The 22,482-nt window shown below is 44.9% G+C and overlaps 1 protein-coding gene across 6 annotated transcripts in view; it reads right to left on the reverse strand.

Annotated features, from left to right (window-relative positions):
- The window catches only part of kmt2a (lysine (K)-specific methyltransferase 2A), a 45,935-nt gene that overhangs the window by 16,035 nt on the left and 7,418 nt on the right, over positions 1-22,482 (reverse strand). For 2 of the 6 annotated variants that reach the window (XM_050059197.1, XM_050059189.1), the window contains exons 2-17: positions 18,105-18,177; positions 14,576-17,961; positions 13,768-13,945; positions 10,507-10,735; positions 9,698-10,395; positions 9,516-9,589; positions 9,142-9,378; positions 8,882-9,028; positions 6,664-6,762; positions 6,217-6,337; positions 5,885-5,998; positions 4,887-5,071; positions 4,449-4,625; positions 3,942-4,052; positions 2,269-2,342; positions 62-276 (exon numbers count right to left, since the gene is read on the reverse strand). In XM_050059197.1, coding sequence (XP_049915154.1) covers positions 62-276; positions 2,269-2,342; positions 3,942-4,052; positions 4,449-4,625; positions 4,887-5,071; positions 5,885-5,998; positions 6,217-6,337; positions 6,664-6,762; positions 8,882-9,028; positions 9,142-9,378; positions 9,516-9,589; positions 9,698-10,395; positions 10,507-10,735; positions 13,768-13,945; positions 14,576-17,961; positions 18,105-18,177 — 6,118 coding nt within the window. The remainder of the gene's footprint in view (positions 1-61; positions 277-2,268; positions 2,343-3,941; positions 4,053-4,448; positions 4,626-4,886; positions 5,072-5,884; positions 5,999-6,216; positions 6,338-6,663; positions 6,763-8,881; positions 9,029-9,141; positions 9,379-9,515; positions 9,590-9,697; positions 10,396-10,506; positions 10,736-13,767; positions 13,946-14,575; positions 17,962-18,104; positions 18,178-22,482) is intronic. The other 4 variants (XM_050059232.1, XM_050059215.1, XM_050059206.1 and 1 more) reach the window with 4 other exon arrangements.

Genomic DNA, 22,482 nt, shown 5'->3' on the forward strand with positions numbered 1-22,482 from the left:
CCAGTCAGTGAGAAGATGTGTGCATGCAAGTATTCGTACATATATTTGCCAATTGCCTTACCAGGTAGGAGTGGAGGTGGTGGGGGTAGAGATGGAGGGAGAGGAGGAGGGGAGGCTGGAGAATCTGGTTCCCCCGGGGTCTTGGGCCGAGGAGCTGGGATGATCTTTTTCATGAGGTGGGGGAGCTCAGCGCGGGAAAGCTCTTGTCTCTCCTGCCACTGGGCGTAGTTGTGGTCCAGAGATGGAGGCAGCACAGCATTCGGGAGAAGCCCACTGCTGGGGAACAACGGCATGCAGAGACAGGCGCTGTTAATTGACGTCCAATCAGTACTACCAACGACTGGGTCGGATGTGAAGTTGCGATGGTTTTATTGCTTGTCCCTACATCAAACGGCTCACAACAAGGTCTGTGGATTATCTTGAGTAAGTGGGTCATGATTTCTGAAAGAAGACATTGCTGTTGAGTTTTTCAAATGCATTTTTTGGCGCTTTGAGCACCACAAGCCAAGTGCAATCTAGTTCCATTATATTTGAGAGAAGGCAGGCATCTCTACGGCCAACATCTCCAAAACTCAGCAACTCAAACCATTCCCAAAGATCATTATCACAAATACGTATTTTAAATTTTCGGGGGAACTGTCTCTTGAAGTTTGACCAAGTCTCTTCTAGGCCGAGTAACTGATGTGTTTCGAAATCTCATATTTACTAAAACAGCAGAGGCATCTAAAGAGGCATCCATCCAGTGATGGCCACAAGATCCATTTGATGGATCATTGGTTTCCTGGAGCAATGATACATAACGCAACAGTTCAAGCTGACGAGTAAACCACAATTAGACCACAGTATGTATCAAAGAGCCTTCAAGTGAAATGTGACACTGTTACGGTCTGCCTCCCACAATGCCTGGAGGACAGGCAGAGTAAATGGTCTGGGAAAGCTGATATCTAAATATAAGTGAGCGGGTGACTGAGTGAGAAAGTGTGAATGAGTGTGTGTTGAAAAAAAATTCCAGTATGCAGAACAGTAATCATACAATTCATGTGCTGAGTGAAAGGTCAACACTGCCACATATAAAGACCATGAGGTTCAGTTATTGCTTCTAATGATGTCAAATGATGCATCTGTCATCTCTGTAAACAGCATCAATTATTCAATATGATCATTTCATTATTAATTATCAATGTAAAGACGTGCACTAATAAATAATACTGCTGTCTTTACTGCTCACAATCTTACACAACGAACTAACAGCTAAGAGGAGATGATATGATTGACCCTGATTGTCTAGTCAAATCAAGATAGCACATAAAAAATAAAGATGTTGACTCTTCAGTAGATATTTTAATAATCACATCTCTTTTAATCTGACTGTACAGGCCTCTGGTCATCTATTACCCACTTACTTTCACCACTAAGTTGTCCAGTGGGCTCATTAAATCAGAGGAACTGCGGAATCAATTTCATTACCGCAGCTTTAAATCTTACCTGGTACCTTTAATCACAGTCCCTGGCTGAGATAAAGCATGTTAAAAGAAAACCACTTCATTTATCTACCCCGCTCAGTCACTGATTCCTTAAGTTGCTTAGAGAGTCTTTCGTTTTTTGATGTTACGACTGAGAAAGCATCGTAGCTGCAATTCCCAAAACTGAACATCACACAAAATTGTAGATTTCCTTAACCACATGTTAAGATAAAATGACACTCATATGAAATCCTGATCTTCCCCCTTCACCCATTTTACTCAGAGGTTGTTGTTACATTCAGCCCGCACGTCTTTATAAATATTAGTTCGCTGCTCTCCTCCTATATACAGATGATAGTACAGCTTGTCCCAGAGAAACCACATCTTACTCCTCATTTCAATAATTATAGACCACCACTTCTTGAAAACTGCAGTTCTTCACTGAACTCCTTTAGACTGGTTCATGTTCCAGGAGTATTAAATTTGAGTTTTCTTCTCTGTCATTACAAACATAACTCGCACTACAAGTTTGGAAAATAACAGCACATCACACACTTCTGACTACTAACATTGAGAGCTCTCGTTTTAATGTCTTGTCCAGTAGTTGTGCCTGATTTTATGGCTTTCAAACCCTTTAAGTTACAACAAAATTGTGATGCAAACTGCCAATGTAAGTAAAAAAAAAATCTACTTAAAACACCAAATTATATCATCATCACAAAAAGTGATCTAGAACCAACTAGAATGCTACGTAATCTGTACAACCTCTTAGACTGACTGTGGTGTGCTGGATATGGATACTCACTTGGCAGAAACTTTTTGCCTTTCCCAGAGCCTGGACTCTTTCACTTTGAACCACGGGAAGATTCGGTCCATTTGCTGAAACAGAAAACATTTGATGAACTTTGCATATCAGCCTGCTGAAGCTTTTGCACAGACCTGCATTTGGGGCAAGAAAATGATTTGGTGATATTGTAAGTCTACAGAAGGACCCCAGCTTAACCAAGACACTTATGACCTATAACCTACAGAGACCCCTCACTCAGGGGATGAAGGAAATATTTTTTTTCATTTCCAAAAGCATCATATGTGTTTGTGAGCATGTGTGAAAATCCACTGCATCCAAATTTGCCTACTGTGCACTGCACACCAAGTATGTTTACCAATGTTCAACATACTTTTGTGTAAAATAAAGGTAGTTAATATCTATTTGGAAGCACTGAGCTGTATTACGACATCACTTCCTGAGAGCCTCCTTGCTGGTTGGAGAGGTGTAACCATGGTAACACATGCTACCAGTATTTAAAAATAATTTTAAACTATATTACACCTAGCAAAGTGAAATCTTACGTGACTTAAACTCAAGTTTTACTGACATTACAGAGGTGTCTTGGTCACTGTCTGTTATGGATGTTGTCCTCTATCCCATTGCACTGTGGGATACTTATGCTGGCATACAATCAAGTGTTTGCATACTGTAATAGAGTGTGCGAGGGCTGACGTCAAAACCCGGAAGTTTAGCATCGCGCTGGTTCCCGGAAGAGAAAGTGAATGTGATTTTTGCGTTGCGTTTTGGATTATGTCAGAAAATAAGATCTGTGGCTAACACAAGTTTATGATACTTACAGGTTTTGTTCAGCGAGATAATCTTCACATATGAACACCTTTCATACCGCATTTGAAGCTTAAATGCGATCGCCAGAAGTAAAAAGCTAACGTTAGGCTTTAACGGACTACATGACTACTCCACGGTCGCATGACTCTTGACGTCACCGCCACTAAGCTTTCAACTGATTTCGGCCGCTTTATTTTAAAAACATTGTATAATGGGGAAATCGGACTGTTTAAGCTAAATAAGAAGCTGTAATGGCGGACTGCCAGCACTCTCGCCTGTTCGGGGGTGATGACGTTTAATGTCCCCGACAGGGTTTGTAGTCGTATTGAGCAACTTGTTAGCAACCGCCTTTTTTACGACACGTAAAAGCTTCAAAATTCACAAGTAGGGTATTTACTGACGTGTTTTATGTCGTAGAACAAAACCTGAAACTCGCTTAAGCTTTTGTTAACCACAGACCTTACTTTAGGCATTTTACCAAAATCCCATTCAAAAAATGTATTGACTTTTAACAGAGTTCCGGGTTTACTGGCACACTCTATATTTCAACAGAAATAGTGTGTAATTCATATACTATTAGTTTAATACTAAGGTTTTGGACATACTCATATTAAAAATCTCACATACTGTTTTATCCTTCTAAATAGCGTGTCAGTGTGGAATTTCAGACACAGCCTGTGTGTCTCTGTAGTCATATAACTTGAGAAACAACACATAAACTGACTGATATGACCCTAAAGTGTACAATTTTCCGACTGTCATTGTGGAATTTGAGCACACTTGCGATCTGCACTGTAACTTTGTCTTGTTTTCAGCAGTGCTGAGACGATTGACATACTCCAGAGCTGATTTGAGGCTCTCACCCGAATGAAGAAAGACTTGACCATGCTGTTGGCTTTCCTGCTCTCAGGCTGGCCACCGTCGCTGTTGATGGCTGTCTGAATGATCCGCGCGATGTCATCACTGAACTCCAGCTGGGAGAGAAATGAGGAACAGACACACGCATGCAGAGAGTGACTGTTAGAACAGTGAGGTGATGATGAACACTGGTGGAAAGGTCATTGGCGTGGCTGTCTATGTTCATTTACAATTGCACAACACAGGCCTGACCATGAGATGTGGACACATATGGTACTGATATCTACAACAAAGAGTGCTTTGAAGCTATGATTCTTTTAAATACAGACTGCTTTGCAAGAGCCTGTGATGGCATCTAGGTTAACCTCTACCTTCCAACCCTGCATCAAATGGTCAGCCTGCATAGCTCCACCCCATCCTCTAATGAATGTACAGTAAACATACACACACACATAAAGGACAACACACTTTCATGGTCTTTTGAGACACTGCTCAAAGGTTGACACACTTACCACAGAATTGTAGCGACCTTGATCCATCTTCCTCTCTACAGACTCCAGGTCGGGAGGGGAGTCACTGGGAGGTGTGGGGGTGACTTCTGTCAGGACCGGAGGATCCGGGCCCTCCGGGGAACGACGGGATGGAAGACTCTCCTCTGTCTCTGGATTCAGCTCTGGAGGCTTCACCGCCTGCCCCAAAGCCAGAGAGTTACGCAATGAAAAAAGATCTCACCATTATGCTGATTTAGCTGTGGTTGCTGCTTCAGCTGTTTGTAACTGAATATGTCTGTGTATCCATCAGTGTTTACTCTATATTCATGAGTGCAGCACTATAATAAGGTTAAGTACACCACGACCACAGGAATGAATGAAAAAGCTGATTATATTATAATTTCAAACACAGCAATTTGTACTGAAACCACAGAAGCAGCAGCAGTGTGTGTGTCTGACCTGTCTGTAGCGTAACAGGTGTGAAGATGTGCGTGAGTTGAGCAGTGCAGTGAGGACATGGCGAACGCATCCCTGAAGCTCCCTCTCCAACGCCGTCCTCCACTCGGCCGGATGGCGCTCGGTACATTTGGTACACGTGTAGGCAACACTCTCTGGCAGCTTTGATAGCAGCTCATACATTTCGTCTGGGGGACAGCGAAAGATGACAGGTCATTATTGCTCCCATTATTAGGTCTTTCAGCGTCTCGTCAGCATGACAGCACTCATGGGACGGCCTGTCAGTCAGCTGCACAGACACTGACAACTGACAAGACAATGAAGAGCAACAAGTGCTGCAGAATACTAAATAAAGCACTCTGCTTATGAAGTTAATACAGTAAACTTGTGCTTTAGACTACGTCCACACTAAATCATTTTCATTTTAAAACAAACACTATCTTCATCCACAGGAGCGCTTTAGTACCATTTCAAAAACAATCTCTCTCCATACTAACATGCCTGAAAACACACATGACATGAGGCACTGGTGTAAACAGGAAACGAACTGTCAACTCTGCAGTTGGTTGCCTGATTGCAGAAAATGCCATGGACAAAGAACAGCAATGACCAGGTGTAAGATTAGAGCAAGGCTGAGCTTTACAATAGGCAAGGCCGATTGTCTTTTGTTTTCATCCGGAAAAGGGTCGAGTGAAAGAGGCATGACGAATCTGGAACGGACAAGTCATGACTAATAAGACCCAATCAGGAAGTGTGTGTGGGTGTCTGCGTCTTCATTTTCCAAAGTTTCTGTTTGCACCCGTCCAGACTAATGAGCAATCCACAATTATTTTCAAACTAAAACAGGGTCAGCAGCATTTTCAAAAGTCTCCATTTCAATGCACTAGAGTAGTGTGGACGCTGGGCATACACGTAGGAAAGGTTCTGTGTTTAAAACACAAAGGTATTAGTGTGGATGTGGCCTTAATATGGTCTTCGACCATTTTTTAAAGCCTACTGACCTGTCAGATTCTCACACTTGGCATGAACCCAATGGTTGCAACGGCCACACTCCATCATCTTGCTGTCGTAGTCATCATCATCATAGCACTTATCACACAGTGGGCAGAAGTTTCCTGAGAGAAAGGATGGTAACGGGTACAGTGACCTTAGACCGCTCACATGTTATCTTTTAAATAGCTGTAACCACCCTCAAGTACTTGATTAAGTCTTCAAAACAGAAGTAAGATTCTTAAGTCAGATCCTTCTCATTTAATCTCACAAAGAATGCCACCATATGTACTGACTCTTTAACAGTCAACAGTATTCTGTGCTACACATGCTTATCACTTACCTTTAGCAAAGAGTTTGGCACAGTCATGACACATGGAGAAGTCATGTGACCACTGGGCATCCCAGGACTTCCCAGGCTTAGTGGCTCCACAACTCTTACAACGCACACACTTGGTGCACACCTAAAGAGAGAGAACACATAAACCAGGCGGTGACTACATGGCAGAAACTAGCAGGCAGTTGTGTAAAGAGCAGTGGTGTGGTGGAGTGGTGTGAAAGTGACACTGTGAGAGGAGTAAAATGTTTTCATAGACACTGCCTGTGAGAGGGTCCCATGAATGTAAGTAGCACTGTCGTGAGAGGCTGGAAAAATGTGTGAACAAAAGGAGAGGCTGGAGAAAAATGTGTGAGCATAATGCTAACGTTTGGTCAGTGGTGAAATTTTTACAGTTACATAAAGGTGAGAGGGGGGAGAGGAGTCTAAAGGAGGAGTGGTGTGTGTCCGTACCCAGACTCTCTTCTTCTTGGTGGGTCTGGTAGGGTGGTTGGGACCCAGGCACTCCGGGTGATAGCTGTTACGGCACTTATCGCACTCTAGCAGCTGCTGCTACAATGACAGGGGCCAAGAGTGAGATAGGATTATTTAAATATCAAAAGAGGCGACATTAAAGTGTTCATGCCCAACAAACAACACAGTTCATTAGTAGTATTCACCTTAAGAATGAATGAGCGATTATAGATACAAAATTATAGTGTTTTCAAAAGAGGATTGGTGTATCTAAACTTTTATGCGGAGATTTAACTACGGTGAAAAACCCACTTTATTGAGGGCCATATTCATAGTGGGTTTCATGGACCATCAGTGTACCATAGAACATCATTACCAAAGGCATTACGATGCAGCCATAATGTGAACTATATAGAGCTTGGCAGGGTTTGTAGAGAGCCACTTAAAGAGGCAACTGCTGCAAGTTTTTCCTGTAGCTTTGGGTCAACACAATTAGCTTTACAACCAGCCATACAAGCATACTAATAATAAAAAGCCATGGACAAGTTAAGAATTGTTTCATTAATCTTTGTATTCGTCTGCTTAAGAGGAACATTAAAGGTGCTCTGTGGAGTTTTTGACCACTCGTAGCACTATAGAGCAATATGTTGTAAACGTGGATCCCAGTTTTGTTTGTTTTTATTCACTAACATCCGCATGCAGATACAAATTCCTGCTACTGGCTCCCCACTATTCCACTGATTAACAGGTGACAGTGTTGTGCAGGGATGAAGAAGATTGTTTGCAAGTAAACAACCCAGGCGTCAAGTGTTTGGGAAAAATCCACTTTGCAAATGGGTTTTGAGGAAGTAAATGCACTCAAAATTTTTGTTAGATCCAAGTGGCAACCTCTGGCAACACCAAAGTGCCAAAAACTGCAGTTCCTCTAATGGCCACTTGAGCCTGGACTTAAAAGCAGGTCAATCCTCATTGATCCCAAGTTCAAATACCCAATTTCAAAGCACAAATAAACAGCTTTGTTCGTTGTTATGGTACATGGTCTGGCTGTGTGTGCATATTAGTGCCAAGCGGCAACCTCCAAGGTTGAGAAATCAAGCCAACGTGAAAGTGCCAAAAACTGAAGTTCAATGGATGGCCACTAGGGGCTGGCTCCAGAAGAGCGTAAATCTCCATAGTCCCTCACATTAAGATGCCCAATTTAACAGCAGAAATAAACATGTTTACAGCCTGGTACAAAAAATGGTTTTGGTTTCTATAGTTAATTTCAACATTCATGACAACTATGCAGGGGGTGAAGGCCTTGATACAGTCCATAGGCCAGATTCACCTCTTGCTCCTTCACAGCTTCATCCTCTCGGCCATATACGGTCACTTGTGGCTCCAAAAACCCAAGATGGCCACAGCCAAAATGGCAAACTTAAGGTTACAAAATGGCAGTCCACAAACCAGTGGGTGATGTCATGGTAGCTACGTCCATAATTTTATACAGTCTAGCATCCTCAAGCATACAGAAAAAGCGTGAAAATTTTGGGTGAGCAATACTGCCTGAAACTTTGTTAGTTTACAAAAAACTCTACAGGGCACCTTTAAGTAGGACTTTTAAGATCATCAAGCACAGATAGTGGGAGATATTATGTATATGCAGCACTTTGAAATTCCAGTAGCCTCACCAGGAGCTGAGATTTCAGGCTCTCAATGCCACGCTCTGCTGAGGAATCAGAGAGTGCCAGAGACCTGCTGCTGTTGAGGCAGTTCTTTGGTCACAGATGAAAGCCAATCAAAGTAAAAAAAATTACATAATACCCTTTAGGTAGAGATTTAATTCTAATTGCAAGATATCCATTTCTTAGCATTCAGATCATCCTTTGCTTGGTGTTAAATGACCAATAACCAACGCATCTATGGAGCATGTTTACATTTACCAACAGGACAAAACAATCCTACAGGCGTTTGATTGTGTTGCTCAGACCAAATATGTTTAATCATAATCCTAAAGTGACAACCATACAAGGCTCACACCATGCACATTTTACACAGGACTTGAGTTAAATAATAAAATTATGGCAGGAAGCCAAGAAGCTGATTAAGTGCTGTCTGTTGGCAAAGCCAGCAGGCTTCTTTCTAGGGAAGATTCTCCAGCCTTTACACACTGTCACTCCACACTAAGCTGCTTTTGTGTACAGCTTTAAAATGAACAGAACTGTACTGAATAGCTTACTTTAGTTTTCTGGTGCTGGCGTCCACAGGCCTGGCAGAACCTGCATCGTCGACAACACCAGTTCTCAAACTGCTCCTGGAGAGGGCGCTCTGACTCCCCCAGGCAAAAGAGATGGAACGGTTCACAGCATACCTGGCAGAAGACAAACTATAGAGAGAAGGAGAGGGAAACAAAACAGAGAGAAAGTTAGTCCACAGCTCTGATAAAAGGACAAGAAATTTAAAGGCAAACATGTTCAAGACAATAAATGTTTTTATTACCTCGACATTGCCACTGCTTGCACATAAGAAGCAGAGCACCCGGGGCGTGACAGGCACAGAGGTGAGCAGGCTGAGGCCGCCAGCCTCCCACACCTTCTCCACATCATGGTCCCTCTTGAAATCCACTCTGATACGATGCACTCCGTCGCAGGGCGCTCTGGACTTAGCCTGGCCCCTAGTCGAGGGAGTGCTTAGCCAGTTTAAAGTACTGCTGCTGGGGGGTTTAGTGGTCAGCGGCTTCTCGTGTTCATCGGACAACAGGAGAGTGACAGAGAAGAAAATAAACGCGATGTTCACAGTGAGCATTAAAGGTTTAATGAGAATTACGTGGAAATGAAAAAATAAAAGGCAACAGGGTAAAGACTTCCTCCTACCTTGTCTTTTGGTCTCTGTTTAGGAGAATGAGGAACAGAGCGAGAAGTTGGCTTCTTCAACTGTTTTGATTCAACTATGAAAAAGAGACAGGACATGACATTCAAATAAGAGTAAAAATAAATATAAGCTATACATTTGTTAAAACTTTAATAGATGACAAAAAGTGTGACTAGTTACATACCTGTATCTGATATAGTTGTGGTTGAGCTCGGCTGTTGTGATGAGTGCTGCTGGGGCTTTTTCTTGGGCTCGCTCAGAGAAATCTTGGGTGAAGCATCTTTTTTTGAAGGTGCCTGACTGGTAAGAGGCCGTTGCTGCTGTTGTGACAGTTGATGTGATTGCGTGGACTGGGAGGGGGAATTCTGGGCTGAAGATGACGGGGAGGAAGACGATGAGGATGAAGAAGAAGATGAAGTGGAAGAGGAGGATGACGAGGACGAGGAGGAAGAGGTTGGTACAGACTGTTGTGGTTTGTGTCCCTTCTTACTGGTGCCGCTGCTTGTGACTGAGGGCTGTTTGGTGTCTGGTGTCTGAGCTGGGGACTGACTCTGGGCCGTGACTGTGCTGGGCGCCTGAGGAGGTTCAACTGGGGCAGGGGAAGATGCGAGGGCGGGAGATGATTGCTTTGACGATGACTGCTGTCTTGACTTCTCCTCTCCCAATTTGAGCGGAGGAGTTTCGCTCTTTTTGCGGGGAGGCTCCTCCTTTGGTGGTGCAGGAGCGGTTTTGGTACCAGACTCTGAGATTGGTCCTTTTACCGGATTGACAGCCTCCTTCTTCTCAGACAACTTGTTCTTTTTCTTGTCTTTCTTGCCTTTGCCTTGCTTCTGAAGAAACATCTTTGAGGGCATCCACTGCAAGTTCTGACACTTCCTCATCCTGAAGACAGTGACAAAATTCAACCTTTAATTTCTTAAAAATTCCATTAGAAATTAATTTGTCATGAATGTTATTCAAGACTTAAGACAAACAACACCAAATTAGACTCACTTGCAGCATTGCTTTTTTATGTTTCGTCCTCCAAATTTAGGCTTGTCGAGACAGTTGGTACAGACACCACAATCTTCTGGAACTTGGCAGCCTGAGCATTGGCCACAGCGTCGCGACCGACGCCCCTTCTTGGGAGGAGCTTCTTGAACGGCCTTTTGCCTTGTCTCCCGTGGCTTTATGGGAGGTGACTGAGGCTCTGCCTCCTCGGAACCTGCTACTGATGACTTATCTGTGGGAAGAGATAGATCACAGGTACTGATTATTGATACACAGTAGTGCAAGATCTCATTGACTCAACAGGGTTTAAGTCACTGAAAAGTTTTTGGGCCTGGTCAGGAAAAGCAAGTAAGTCTTTTGCAGATTGTTCTTAAACACATTTAAGCATTACAAATGTACAATATGGGAGGAAAAAACTGAAATGATTCAGCCAGTAATTTTAAATGTAAACGTTGGAGGCCCATAGTATATGACATGTATTGCCTTAAATGTTTGCACTCAAGTCTCAAATATTTTCAACATTCTCCACTAGCATACCCTGTTTCCACTGCACAATGGACGGCTCAAGATTTGGCTTAATCTAAATTAGAAGAATACTTCACCCACAAACTGGTCATATATATACTAATCTATGTGTTATAGTACCTTGAATTCATGAAGAAAATATTGTTTTTCTTGTATGCCTCCAGGGAAAATGGCAAATATATTGATTTATTGATTGACTGGGGTCCACAACAGCAAAGCTATATCAAAACATCGGTTCTCTTTCATAGCATTCGTTTCGTGTCTCACATTGGGAACGCCTACAGCGTGACCTCATCAGAAGCTCTAATTGCATTCTGCCAGCCAGTATTGGCTGGAATCAAGAACATCAGTGTTAGGGAGGGTGGAGACCCTCCCCCTATAAAAGGGCCTGACAGTACACTACCAGTCATTCAAAAACCTCTTCTTACCACAAGAAGTTCCAAACTTTCTCCCTTGAGCAAACTTTCTATCCGGGACCTAACTTAACTGCCCACCAACTCAAGCGAAAAATTCGGTCACTGGGCGCTTTGTTCACAGTCTGTTCAGTTGTTCGAGGTGTACTGCCCAGACTAGTCTGTCACCAAACAGTGATCTGAGCTGCTGACTGTTGAAAGTGGCAATATTTTCAGCAGTTAGCTAAACCGAATGGCAACACTGTGGTAGCGATACCCCACCAAAGTAGCAATACCATACATGCCAAACTAACGTTAGCTTCACCCAGCTAATGCACAACAGAGTAGCGACACCCCCGCTGTACAACCCGCCTGAAGTCGCAACACTCCCAGTTTGGTCCCACTATCCTCTAGCTATGCCCTCTCTACCCCATCTTTTGAACCATTGGAACAGGTGGACTTGAAAATGGTGGCTTTAAAGACAGCTTTGCTACAGTCTCTTGCTTCAGCTTAAAGAGTGGGTGAGATTTATGCTCTGTCAGTCAAGCGTGTACAAATTTCTCCTCTGAGAATGTAAGGATGGCCTTACAATCTAACTCTGCATTTATGCCTAAGGTGTTGGGGTCATGTTCTCCAATTGACCTTGTGTCCTTCTATCCCCCACCATTCTCCTCAAATGAGCATAAGGGGGTACATATGTTGTGTCCTGTGCAGGCTTTAAGCATCTACATAGACAGTACCAAAGGCTGTAGGAAAAGTGACCAGCTTTATGTGTCTTGGGCAAAGAACCACTTGGGGATGCCAATCTCAAGGTAGTTGCTCTCACACTGGATTGTTGGGGCTATTGCTTTAGCTTATGGCTCCAATGGTCTGCAGCCACCAGAGGGGCTGCGTGCACAATCTACCACGTGTTTTACCACTTTGTGGGCCCTTTTCAGAGGGATCTCCATTCAGAAGATTTGCGCCGCAGCAGTTAGGCCTCCCCACACAACCTTGCCAGGTTCTACAGGTTACAGCCCCTACATTTTCCCATTCAGTGCTAAGTGTGGTTAAGCCTCAGTAACGTTCAAGCCATTTGACCACATAGTAACATCTGCCCAGCAATCCGGGAGTCAGTACTTCCCAATGTAGGACACAAAACGAATGCTATGAAAAAGAACTTTAGGTTACCTGCGTAACCTCGGTTCTCTGAGTGTCTCATCAGACCACCCTCCTTGCTCATTCGTAGTGAGAAAGAGGTATGCCTTTTTTAAATGACTAGCAGCGTAGTAGCAAGCCCTTTTATGGGGGAGGGTCTCCACCCTCCCTGACACTGACACTTCTGACAGCTTCTGATGAGGTCAAGCTATAGAAGTTCAATGTCATACACTCAGAACCGGGGTTACGCAAGTTACCTAAAGTTCGCAAACTCTCACATCTCGCTTAGTATAATCCAAGTCTCATTTATCCAGTCGTATACAGGCATTTTCAATAAAAAACACTACTATTTAACCTTAACTAAAAGTGAAACTCATCTATGCTCTCTTGAATGCCAGACTCTGATATTAGAGAAAATACATGCGTTTGGGAAGTACTGAGCATATGACTGTATAAATGAGACCTGGATTATACTGCATGAGTTGTATGAAAGTTTTTAAACACATCTTTTGATATAGTTTTGCTGTTGTTAAACATGATCCCCAATTGATCAAGAAATCACAAATACTATAATGTAAGATGTCCAGGAGCTTGTCTGAAAGATGTGTCACAGATGTGCTCAGATTAAACCACCAAGCAAATATGGGAATGATATAACTGAGCTATTGATATGTCACTGACATCATCGTTGTCCTCTGGCCTTGCAACAATTTCACATGTTCCAACATGGCATGAAAGCAGTCAGATTAACAGGAACGGTGCAGCCAAACTCTGCTCGTTACATTGCCACTTCACTTTGTACTTGTGCTCTCATTGATGACTGGATTTCTCTGCCCTTGTGATTAGTCTGTCCTCACTGCATGCTGCAGAACTTTTTTTAAGACTCACACATATTGTGTCATAAATAAATGCGCAACTCAGACTGTTCTATACGTAAACGTATACAAACACACCACTCTACATTACATACTTAATATCTTAAGTATGCCAAGCAGGAGTGTTTACCAAGCCCCCACTCAGAATAGGCTTGTGTTAAATGGCCTGGTAATCCTAATAATGTCTAATGTTTTCAGCTTTATGAAATTTATTGATTCTTATACCATGTTTTTTTCCTGTACTGCTATCATTAAAATTGTTGAGCCAAGTGTGACAGCCAAGAGGTTGTAATCCACATGCAGGTCACATGAGAGGTAAGATGAGTGTGCCTCACCATCATTCCCCATGGAAGATAGGATCTTCTCTCTCTCCTCCCAGGGCAAGGCACTAAGTGTGGGCATGTCGTCAGGGAACACTGCCCGATTACGGCCAAGAGCCACAGCTGCACGACGACATACATGCTTGATGCGTGGACCACGGACTGAGGCCTCTGACGAGTCACTCTCTTGACCCTGCTCCCAGGCACACATCACCACAAAAAAATGAAACAGACATTTGAAGAGCATGCTTAAATACACAGTCAGTCATGCACCACCACAAATGTTCAATGCAACACGCTGACATTTTAGGATCTTGCTTAAGTGAGGTTAATTCATTTACTTGTTAAGAATTGTTCATGAAATCAAATGTAACTCATATCTCTGCACAATGTTCAATAATAATAAGGATGATGATTAGGAGGAGGCGGAGGAGGAGTGTCAGTGCTAGAGGTTGGACTGAGACTATGAGTTCAACTGAGACAGGGAATTTTTATCTTCTTGAAAACATGCAAAGACTGCCTGTAACCATAGTATGTTTAGATTAACAGCAGAAGAACAGAGGAGTATATTCTGGAAAATACTTTAAAAAGTACAGCCCGTGCTGCTTTCTGCATAATGTATGAGGCTAACAGAATTCCCCTTGAGTGACAAGTGACAATCTCTGTGGGACTTTCCTATTATCAAGTTTCACTTTGAGTACAAACACAGATTTCTGTTTATAGCAAACATTCATAGCATCATGAAAAGTCACTTCCTTGTGGCTATGTGACGAGAATGAGAGAAGCTAACTATGACGGCAAGACATGAACAAAAAAAACTGACCTGGCCCTTCGTCTGCTCTGCAGGCTTCAGCTTACTCTTCTTTATCTCAAAGAGCTGGGCTTTGGCCTTCTTCAGTAGTCCAACTACCCGCTTGTCGGTCACAGGCTGTTTCTCTGCTTGTGCCAACATTGATCCAAGAGAGGGGACAGGGAGCTGTTGTCTGCCTGGCTGCCCTGGAAGGCTTGCTGTCTGCTGGCTAGGAGCGCTTTGTTTCTCTTTCTCCTTCTCCCCATCCTCCATCTCTGCTCCTTTCTCAGAGGGTCTGCCTTTCTTTGATAGACGTCCTTTAGCGATGGACATGGGAACAGTGGAATGGGGCCCACGTACCTCTGAGGAAGCTGTTTCAGAAACGTTGTCAACTGACGTTGATTTTTTTCTCCCTGGAGCCTTTTTTGGAGCAATAGATAAAAGAGCATCTTCTGAGTCCCTCCCATCCACAGTAAACAGGCTGGAAGGTGCACTAGGGGAGCCATCTGGTGTAGAAACCTTACTTCTTTTCTCCATATCCTTCCTACCTTCCCTCTTGTTTTCCTTCTCTTTGTCTCGGTTTTTCTCAGAGTCTCTTTCTTTTTCCTTTGGAGCGGATTCCTGGGGAGCTGACAAGCTTTTCTCTTTACCTCCTTTCCCAGCTTCTCGCCCTGTGTCCTGGGCACTGGAAGGAAAGAGAGGGAAAAGTGGGGAAGAAGTGGATGATGTAGTTGACAAAGGAGGTGGGTTTCCAGCAGCTCCTCTCCTGCTATCAGGTGTCCCTTGCGGAGCCAGACCCATGGATACGGTGGAGAAGGTGCTGAAAGGAGCAGGAGTTAAGGCACTAGTGGCGAGTGGACTTGGGGAAACCCCGGGCAAAGAGCTGGGGTTACTACAGGAGACAGAGCCTGTCAGCACAGACATCTCAGAGGAGCTTTTCCCCACAGACATGGGGCCTCCTATTTGGCTGCTGCGTCTGGTCATCGAGTGGGAAGGAGACCGTGGATGTCCACGTATTGTTCCCGGGACCAGTCGTCTCCTGCGCCGTGAGGTTCTGCTGGAGCTAGAGGACGTCTGGTGCGGGGAGAGAGAGCCAGGGCTGCTTCCAGAAGATGACTGCAGGGTAACAGACTCAAATATCCGAGAGTGGGCCTCGCTGGGTGTAAACCGTGGAGCACGAAGCAACGGGCTGCGCTTGTGGAGTGGTGCATCGAAGCGTGATGAAGAGGGATGTTGGTGGTGGGTGTGTGAGTGAAGAGGGGCAAATAGACGAGTCCCTGTTCCTGCTCCACTGCCTGGTGCAGGGAATGCCACTGGAGCAGCTCCCCCTGCTCCACCAACACCCTGGGGCAACAGCCCCACATCTTCAGGTGTGAGGGGGGGAGGACGAAAGTTGTCAAATATGGGCTTGCGAATGAGGCCCTCCTTGGCATATTTAGCTGAGGAAAAGTACTGGTGTTCAGGGTGGGACAGGGATGTCCAGCGGAAGGTGGGCTCTCTCAGAATTGAGCGGCTTCGTTTGTCTGACAAGCTGGACAGCACTGATGGTCCAGACAGGAATGGAGGGATGGGGTGAGTCATCCAGGGTGACTGTGAGTGGTGTTCACTGATAGCAGCTGTATTGGAGGAAGCTGACTGGGGAGGCTGTGGAGGTGTGAGGAGTGGGGGAGGTGGAGGTGAAGAAGAGGAGGAGGCCGTGGATGAAGCTTGCTGGGAATTTACCAGTGTGGAGGAGGACATCAGCACTCCTGTTGGTGGGCTGATGATAGGTTTTTTAGCCCCAGAGCTGTGAGTGTCTCTAACCCTCTGGCTCTGACTTCCCCTGCCGACCCCCTGTCCTCTCCGGCCTCTTCGACTCCTCTCTGTCAACACATGCTCCGGCTCTGGCTCAGAGGGAGGAGAGGGAGGCCGTGAGCTGTGTAACAGGTTGGCCTCCCTCTCTCCCTGTGAGGACGGAGAGTGATCCTCTGGCTCTGACAAGGCCTGTGTGGCCTCAGAAGCCTGGGAGTCGCATGATGAGTCATCCAGGCTGGGGCTGCTGGACCTGGAAGACTCTGCAGAGGAGAGCTGGGAGGAATGCTGCGACACAGCACTTGAGCCGCAAGACGCCGCGCTGCTGCTAAATCGCCCATTCGCGGCATTGTTGGTGTTGCTGTTGAGCAGACTGGCGGCTGTTGATGGAGCACTGGGGACAGGGGCAGGAGGTGGAGGAGGGGGGAGGGAGTCAATCGGAGCTGCGGTGCTGGTAACAGCAGGTGTAGAGGAGACCAGTACAGGAGAAGGGGAAGAGGAGGTGGTGGAGGTTGGTTGGGCAGATGTGGAGACAGATGTTGGGGCTGTTTCTAACCGTGCGATCTTCATATGGGGTGGCGGGGTTCCAAAGCTGCCCTCATCTTCAATGAAGCGCTTGGGGGTTTTGATGATGCGAAGGGAGACAGTGCTGACCACAGGCATGATAAACTGCCTTATGTTCTTCAGTTGGGTCTTCCTGATGCCAGCTTCAATGGCTCCTGCCCCATTACCCCCGATGGCTACAGCTTCCTTCTCCAGTCGCTTCTGCGCTCCTTTCTTAGCGCGCTGCAGCAGCTGTTTAGCAATGGTTGCATCAGTGCGTTTAGAAGAGGGGACAATCCTGACAGGTTTTCTATGGCGAGGGCTTTTTCTGAGGCCCACTGTCCTACCTGTCTTGGAAGGAGATGGGGAGGCAGGTGGATTGGAAGAGTCCTGATCCTCAGCACCATCCACATTCCTCAGCACTGGCTGCTGAGGAGTGTGTGGTTCTGTGCCTCTATCCCCACCTCTGGCTCTAAAGACTTTATGTTTCCCTTCCCCACATTCAATGGAGGTAGACAGCTGTGCAGCAGCAGCAGCAGCAGCAGCAGCTGCCGCCTCAGCTTTGAGACGCTCAGCTGAGGGCGGTCGCCCACGTCTGCGTCTGGGTACACCAGGCAAAGTCTTGAGCCGTGACTTGAGAGGGGCTAGCTTAGTTGCTCTTAGCCTCTTCAGGTTGGTAACTTTGGATTCACCCCGCCCACCTTTGGGAAGCTTTGCCTCTGTGTCATGTGCCTGAGCAGAGCCCAGTGGTGTCCGCTTGGCGCCCTTTCTGTCCTTGTCCTCCTCTGTGTCCATGCCCAACTCAGACCCAGCCTGCCTACTGTCCTCCCCTGCTGCATGGCTAGCTGTACTCCAAGCTTTCTTGCTACTTGAAGACGGGGGTCGACCTCTTCTCTTTTCCCCGGTGCCTGGCGGCCTCCCAGGTAGCCTTTTCACCTTCTCAGCTGGCCTTTCAGGGCCCTCAGGTTTCGCCTGTGTTGGGGAGGGAAGGGAAGAGGGGGAAGGCAGACTTGCAGCAGCTTTCTGGGCAGTCAGGGCTCGTGGGGGACGGCCTCTTGGCTTCTTCTCCTGTACAGGTGGGCCTGCTGATAGAACCAGAGAACAAATCAGAGGACAGTTAATTAGCATGGTAGCACTAGATGAGGACAACCTGTACAGGCATAAGCATCTCAAGACAACAGTAAGGTCTCTGATAGACCAGTAGGGAGTTACTCTTGTGTAACTTTACCTGAAGAGGTTGTTGAAGAGCTCTGTATTCTTTTCTGCTCAGCCACCGGTCCAAATCCTCCAAATGCTTCTTCCTACAAAAAAAGGAAAAAGAAAACTTTTGAATGTTTTGTGACTACGCAAACTTTGTAATGCTTAAATACAGTGAAGAAGCAATGTTGGTTCACAGGTCAAATTTACAGCATCCATCACTGCACACGTAATTGTCAGTTGGCCTAGATCTATGTGCGGCACTTGAGTCATTTTTGAGTCAGACTCAGATGAAGACCAGGCTATAGGCTATAATGATGTCCTAAATCTCACTTTCGCCTGCTGGCTCACTCTGGTGCACTTATGTTTCTCTGGCTCTAAGGATGACATGCCTGCAGTTGGAGAAGGCTCAAGCCACAACAGACAGTTTGAACTGCAAACAACCAAATCTTATTGGGTGACTAACACATCACACTGTGCTCCTGCTCCCTGAGGGAACCGCAAAATGCTAAAGTGGTTGGTCATACATGGACAGTCAGAGAAAAGACACAAAAGAAAAAGAGCCCTATACTCTCTAACCACGTGAGCAGCTCTGTGAAGCTTCACAGGCCTGATGATAAAGCTTTTGAACCAGCCACCATGTTTAAAACAGTCAAGCCAAAACCAACCACTGTCCACCAGCCAGAGCAAACATTCTCATTTCACAGCTAAACAGTACACTAAAATGTTTCTGAAAACATCTGAGATGAGAAATAGGTAATGCAGCAACATAATCTTGATTCAGTGACTGACATGACTGACGGCTGCATGAGAGACTGCCCTGATCTGATCTGAGGCAACAAACGTGAAGTGTGGCACCAAAGAAAAGGTGATACTGCTGCCTAGATGTAAAGGCTTTATACTATTCGGTGAGTGATCATTTCATCTCAACATCTCAGACGTAGCTCATCAGACTCAGCTGAACATCTCCAGCCTTGAACTTGTCTCCTCTTTGACAGCCTCACAAGTACTTACACACAGCTGCGTAGGCTAACATTAATTTGTTTGTATGATAATGTGCTGACATTTACCATGCTAGTAAGTCACGCTCTCTATATTACCATGCCAATGTAGTAATGTATCTACAATATCTCCTTCTCTGCCTGAAGTCAGTACATAAGTTTTAAAGTTTTTCTGAGCTGAAGGAAATATTTGGCCTGTTAGTTACAAAAGACATTAGGAGTCATTCTCTAGGCATCATGAAGGCCTGTAACAAATTTAATCCAGTTCATTCATCAAGTACTTTGCAAGATATTGTACTGTATTATACTATATTTTGAACGACTGACCTGGTTGCCTCAAAAGCTCAACTTTTTTCAACTTTTTTCACCCATCACATTAAAAACACGACTGTGTCACATAAGCCACGAGTCCAATTATTCTATTGAAACACATGGAGTTCAAAGTTTTCCCCCTTAACATGGATCTGTGTATATGGGAACTTAGGTGTTATTACCTCAGAACAAGTGTACTAACAACAACTCATCACCCATCTTTCAGGCACTGGGTCTAATGATGTGTCAAAATGAACATGAGAGCCTAACCTGGCAGATTAAACAGGCTCTTGCACAACTAAAACATGCTATATTTCGGATACAAATACATCACAAGTTGCACTTTTTGTATAGCTGACTAAAAAACTTCTTTTTGACTTCGCTTGGTGGCAAAAAAAATGATGGATGCAACTGTAAATGTGATATGTACAGACTGTACATCAGTCCCTCCTCTGATGCATCAGTAAAGAGATGTGCAACAGAGAAATCACTAGAGGATGATTAACATCGTCAGTATCCTCCCTGTGCCACTACTTCCTTGCAATCAGTGTGCGTGTTTAAGAGTGGAGGTGAGTGTGTCATTTCATCATGTTTATTTATAGCAGCGTGTGGGGATGCAGTTGAGGTCTCGTTGGCCCAGTTTGTGGAGCAGCTGCTATCCAAGTGTAGTCCACGCAAGTGTGTGCACATGCAAAGTGATTTGCACCAGCTAAGAGTTACACGCATCGCAATGTGAATAATTGATACCTAAATGTGTCTGAAACACGCACACTGTGGTGTCTATTTAAAAAATATTGAAAGCACTAATGTGTGCTACAGAACTGGCTCTTTCATCTGTTCTGCATATAAACAAACAACAATAACAGACAGTCAATACTGCTGTTTATCCTGGCAGGCAGTACTGATCTGAGCATCCTCCACTCCTCATCTCCTTACGCTCCTCTCCCCTTCTCCTCTCCTCACAATAATACCAGCATCCTCTCCTCTCTGAGCAAGCTGCTGCTCCTGGTTGGTGTTGTTGCAGAGCGGAGGGGGGCGGAGTACCAACGGCCGGCTCTGACTCGCTGTGATAGTGCGAGTAGCAGTCAATGACATCACAACATGCATAGAGCGGACCGCACAGGTTCATCTACACGCACGCTTGTACATGCGCACATGGACCTCCTGATTCTGTCAGCCACACATACACACGGTTAGAGAAAAGCAAGAAAAAAAAACACACCCCCTGCCCGTGAACTGCACAGCAAGATGTAAACAAGCATAACATAGGCGTAAGGATGCGGGGGAGGGGAGCACAGGCGAGGCAAGCAGCAAACATGAGTGAGGAAAGGAGGAGGGCTGTGGGAGGAGGGTGAAGAGGAGAAAAAGAGGTGAGGAAGCAGCATCTTGACCACATGCAGCATCAACAACAGAGGGAGCGCAGTCGACTCCAGGCAGCGCTGAGGATGAAAAGGGTTTTGGGGTGTCAGCATGCTCATGCAGAATCTTGCAAAAGCCCTATCTAAACAAACTCCCACACACGACAAGCCTCCCCTTTACTTCCCCTCATTCCTGCTCTCGACCATGCTCCCAAACACATATTCAGTCACTCGCTCATTGCTCGCTCGCTCGCTTCCCGCCCACTGGCTGCCGAGCACAGAGCAGCAGCGTGTGAAACACAAGCCTCACCGTGAGCTCAATAGTAGGGCAGGCACAGGGAGGTAACTTCAAGAAGTAAACAAACGCTGTAGTAGACTAGCAAGGTGAGGTTCATGTTCTGCTTTGCCTCGCACCATGCAGGGGGTAAAAAGGTTGCTGGAAAGAACCGAGTTTCTCTTTTCTCCTTTCTATTTCATCAGCTGAGGAGTGTGCAGGAAGGCTTTTGAACACCACTGTTCATGTTGTTCATCTTTGCCTGCTTTTGCTGCCAGTCTCACTATAAAAACCTTGAGCAGCTTTACTTCCTGCTGGTATGTCACATCTCATGTAACTGATCAATGCATAAATTACTTCACACAAGTTACTAAAAGATAGAGAAAGGGAAACTGATCTGAGTCAGGAGATGCGAGGGACTGTCCCTGAAAGTTATGAAACGGATGTGAATTTGGTTTGGGGTATACATCTCTGTATCATTTTGACAGTGCTTTTGCACTCTGAGAAAGCAAACAGACCTTTTACTGCCTTTCGAGACAACACTTAGGAGAAATCTAACAGGTTATAGACAGTGGGCTGCACATTAGGGACCAGTTTCCCAGACAGGGTATAAACCAGGCTTTAACCTAGAAAAGATACTCCTTACTTAAGAAGTGGCTTGTCTGAGGCGCATTTACACTTTGAATTTCTCAATTATGGAATCCCAGACTAAGCTTGATTAAGATTAATTTGAACCACCTATGTTTGTCCTCATTAGTGAGAGTTTGTGCACATAGCTCTCGCCTGGGTGGACTTGGTGGAACGGGAGGAGAAAAAACAGACAAAATAACGGAAGCAGATAAAAACACAAATTCACGAACCAAAAAAAGAAAAGCTCTTATCGTGATCAGCTGACCATGTCCCCCACAAATTATTCATATGCAGCTAATTTGCAATAGCTATTTATATTCACACTGGCAACATTAAAAAGGCAGCATGCTGTTCACTGCACAGCAAAAAGTGAGGATATGCGGGTTGGGAAGTGGACACAAAGGCAGGACCTGGGTTCACCTCTGCTCTCACAGTAGAAGCTAGTGCTGCTAACATTTGTAAAAAAAAAATTAACAAACTTTCTCCAAACTTAACCATGCTTTAATTGTGATTATGATGCAGGTAATCAGGTACTAATCCATTGTATTATGTTTTTAAAAATCAGTCCAAGTTTTCAACTGCGCAAACCAGATAATAAAATCCATTTCATCACTTCAGTGTTTCAAACTGGCTTTCTGACAACTCAACACAAAAATGTGCCAAAATGTCTATTAAACATCAGTTATCGTTTTAACTTCATGCATTTTGGTAACATTAGCTAATTTCCCTGGCATTACACTCCCTGAGGTGGCTTCGCATTAAAGGCGTTTAAAAACAAATTTAAAAAATGACATTATAACACTTTAAAGAGGTACATTGATTAAACACTGTATG

Source organism: Epinephelus moara, chromosome 2 (assembly GCF_006386435.1).
Source record: "Epinephelus moara isolate mb chromosome 2, YSFRI_EMoa_1.0, whole genome shotgun sequence".
In the NCBI taxonomy this organism is placed as follows: domain Eukaryota; kingdom Metazoa; phylum Chordata; class Actinopteri; order Perciformes; family Serranidae; genus Epinephelus; species Epinephelus moara.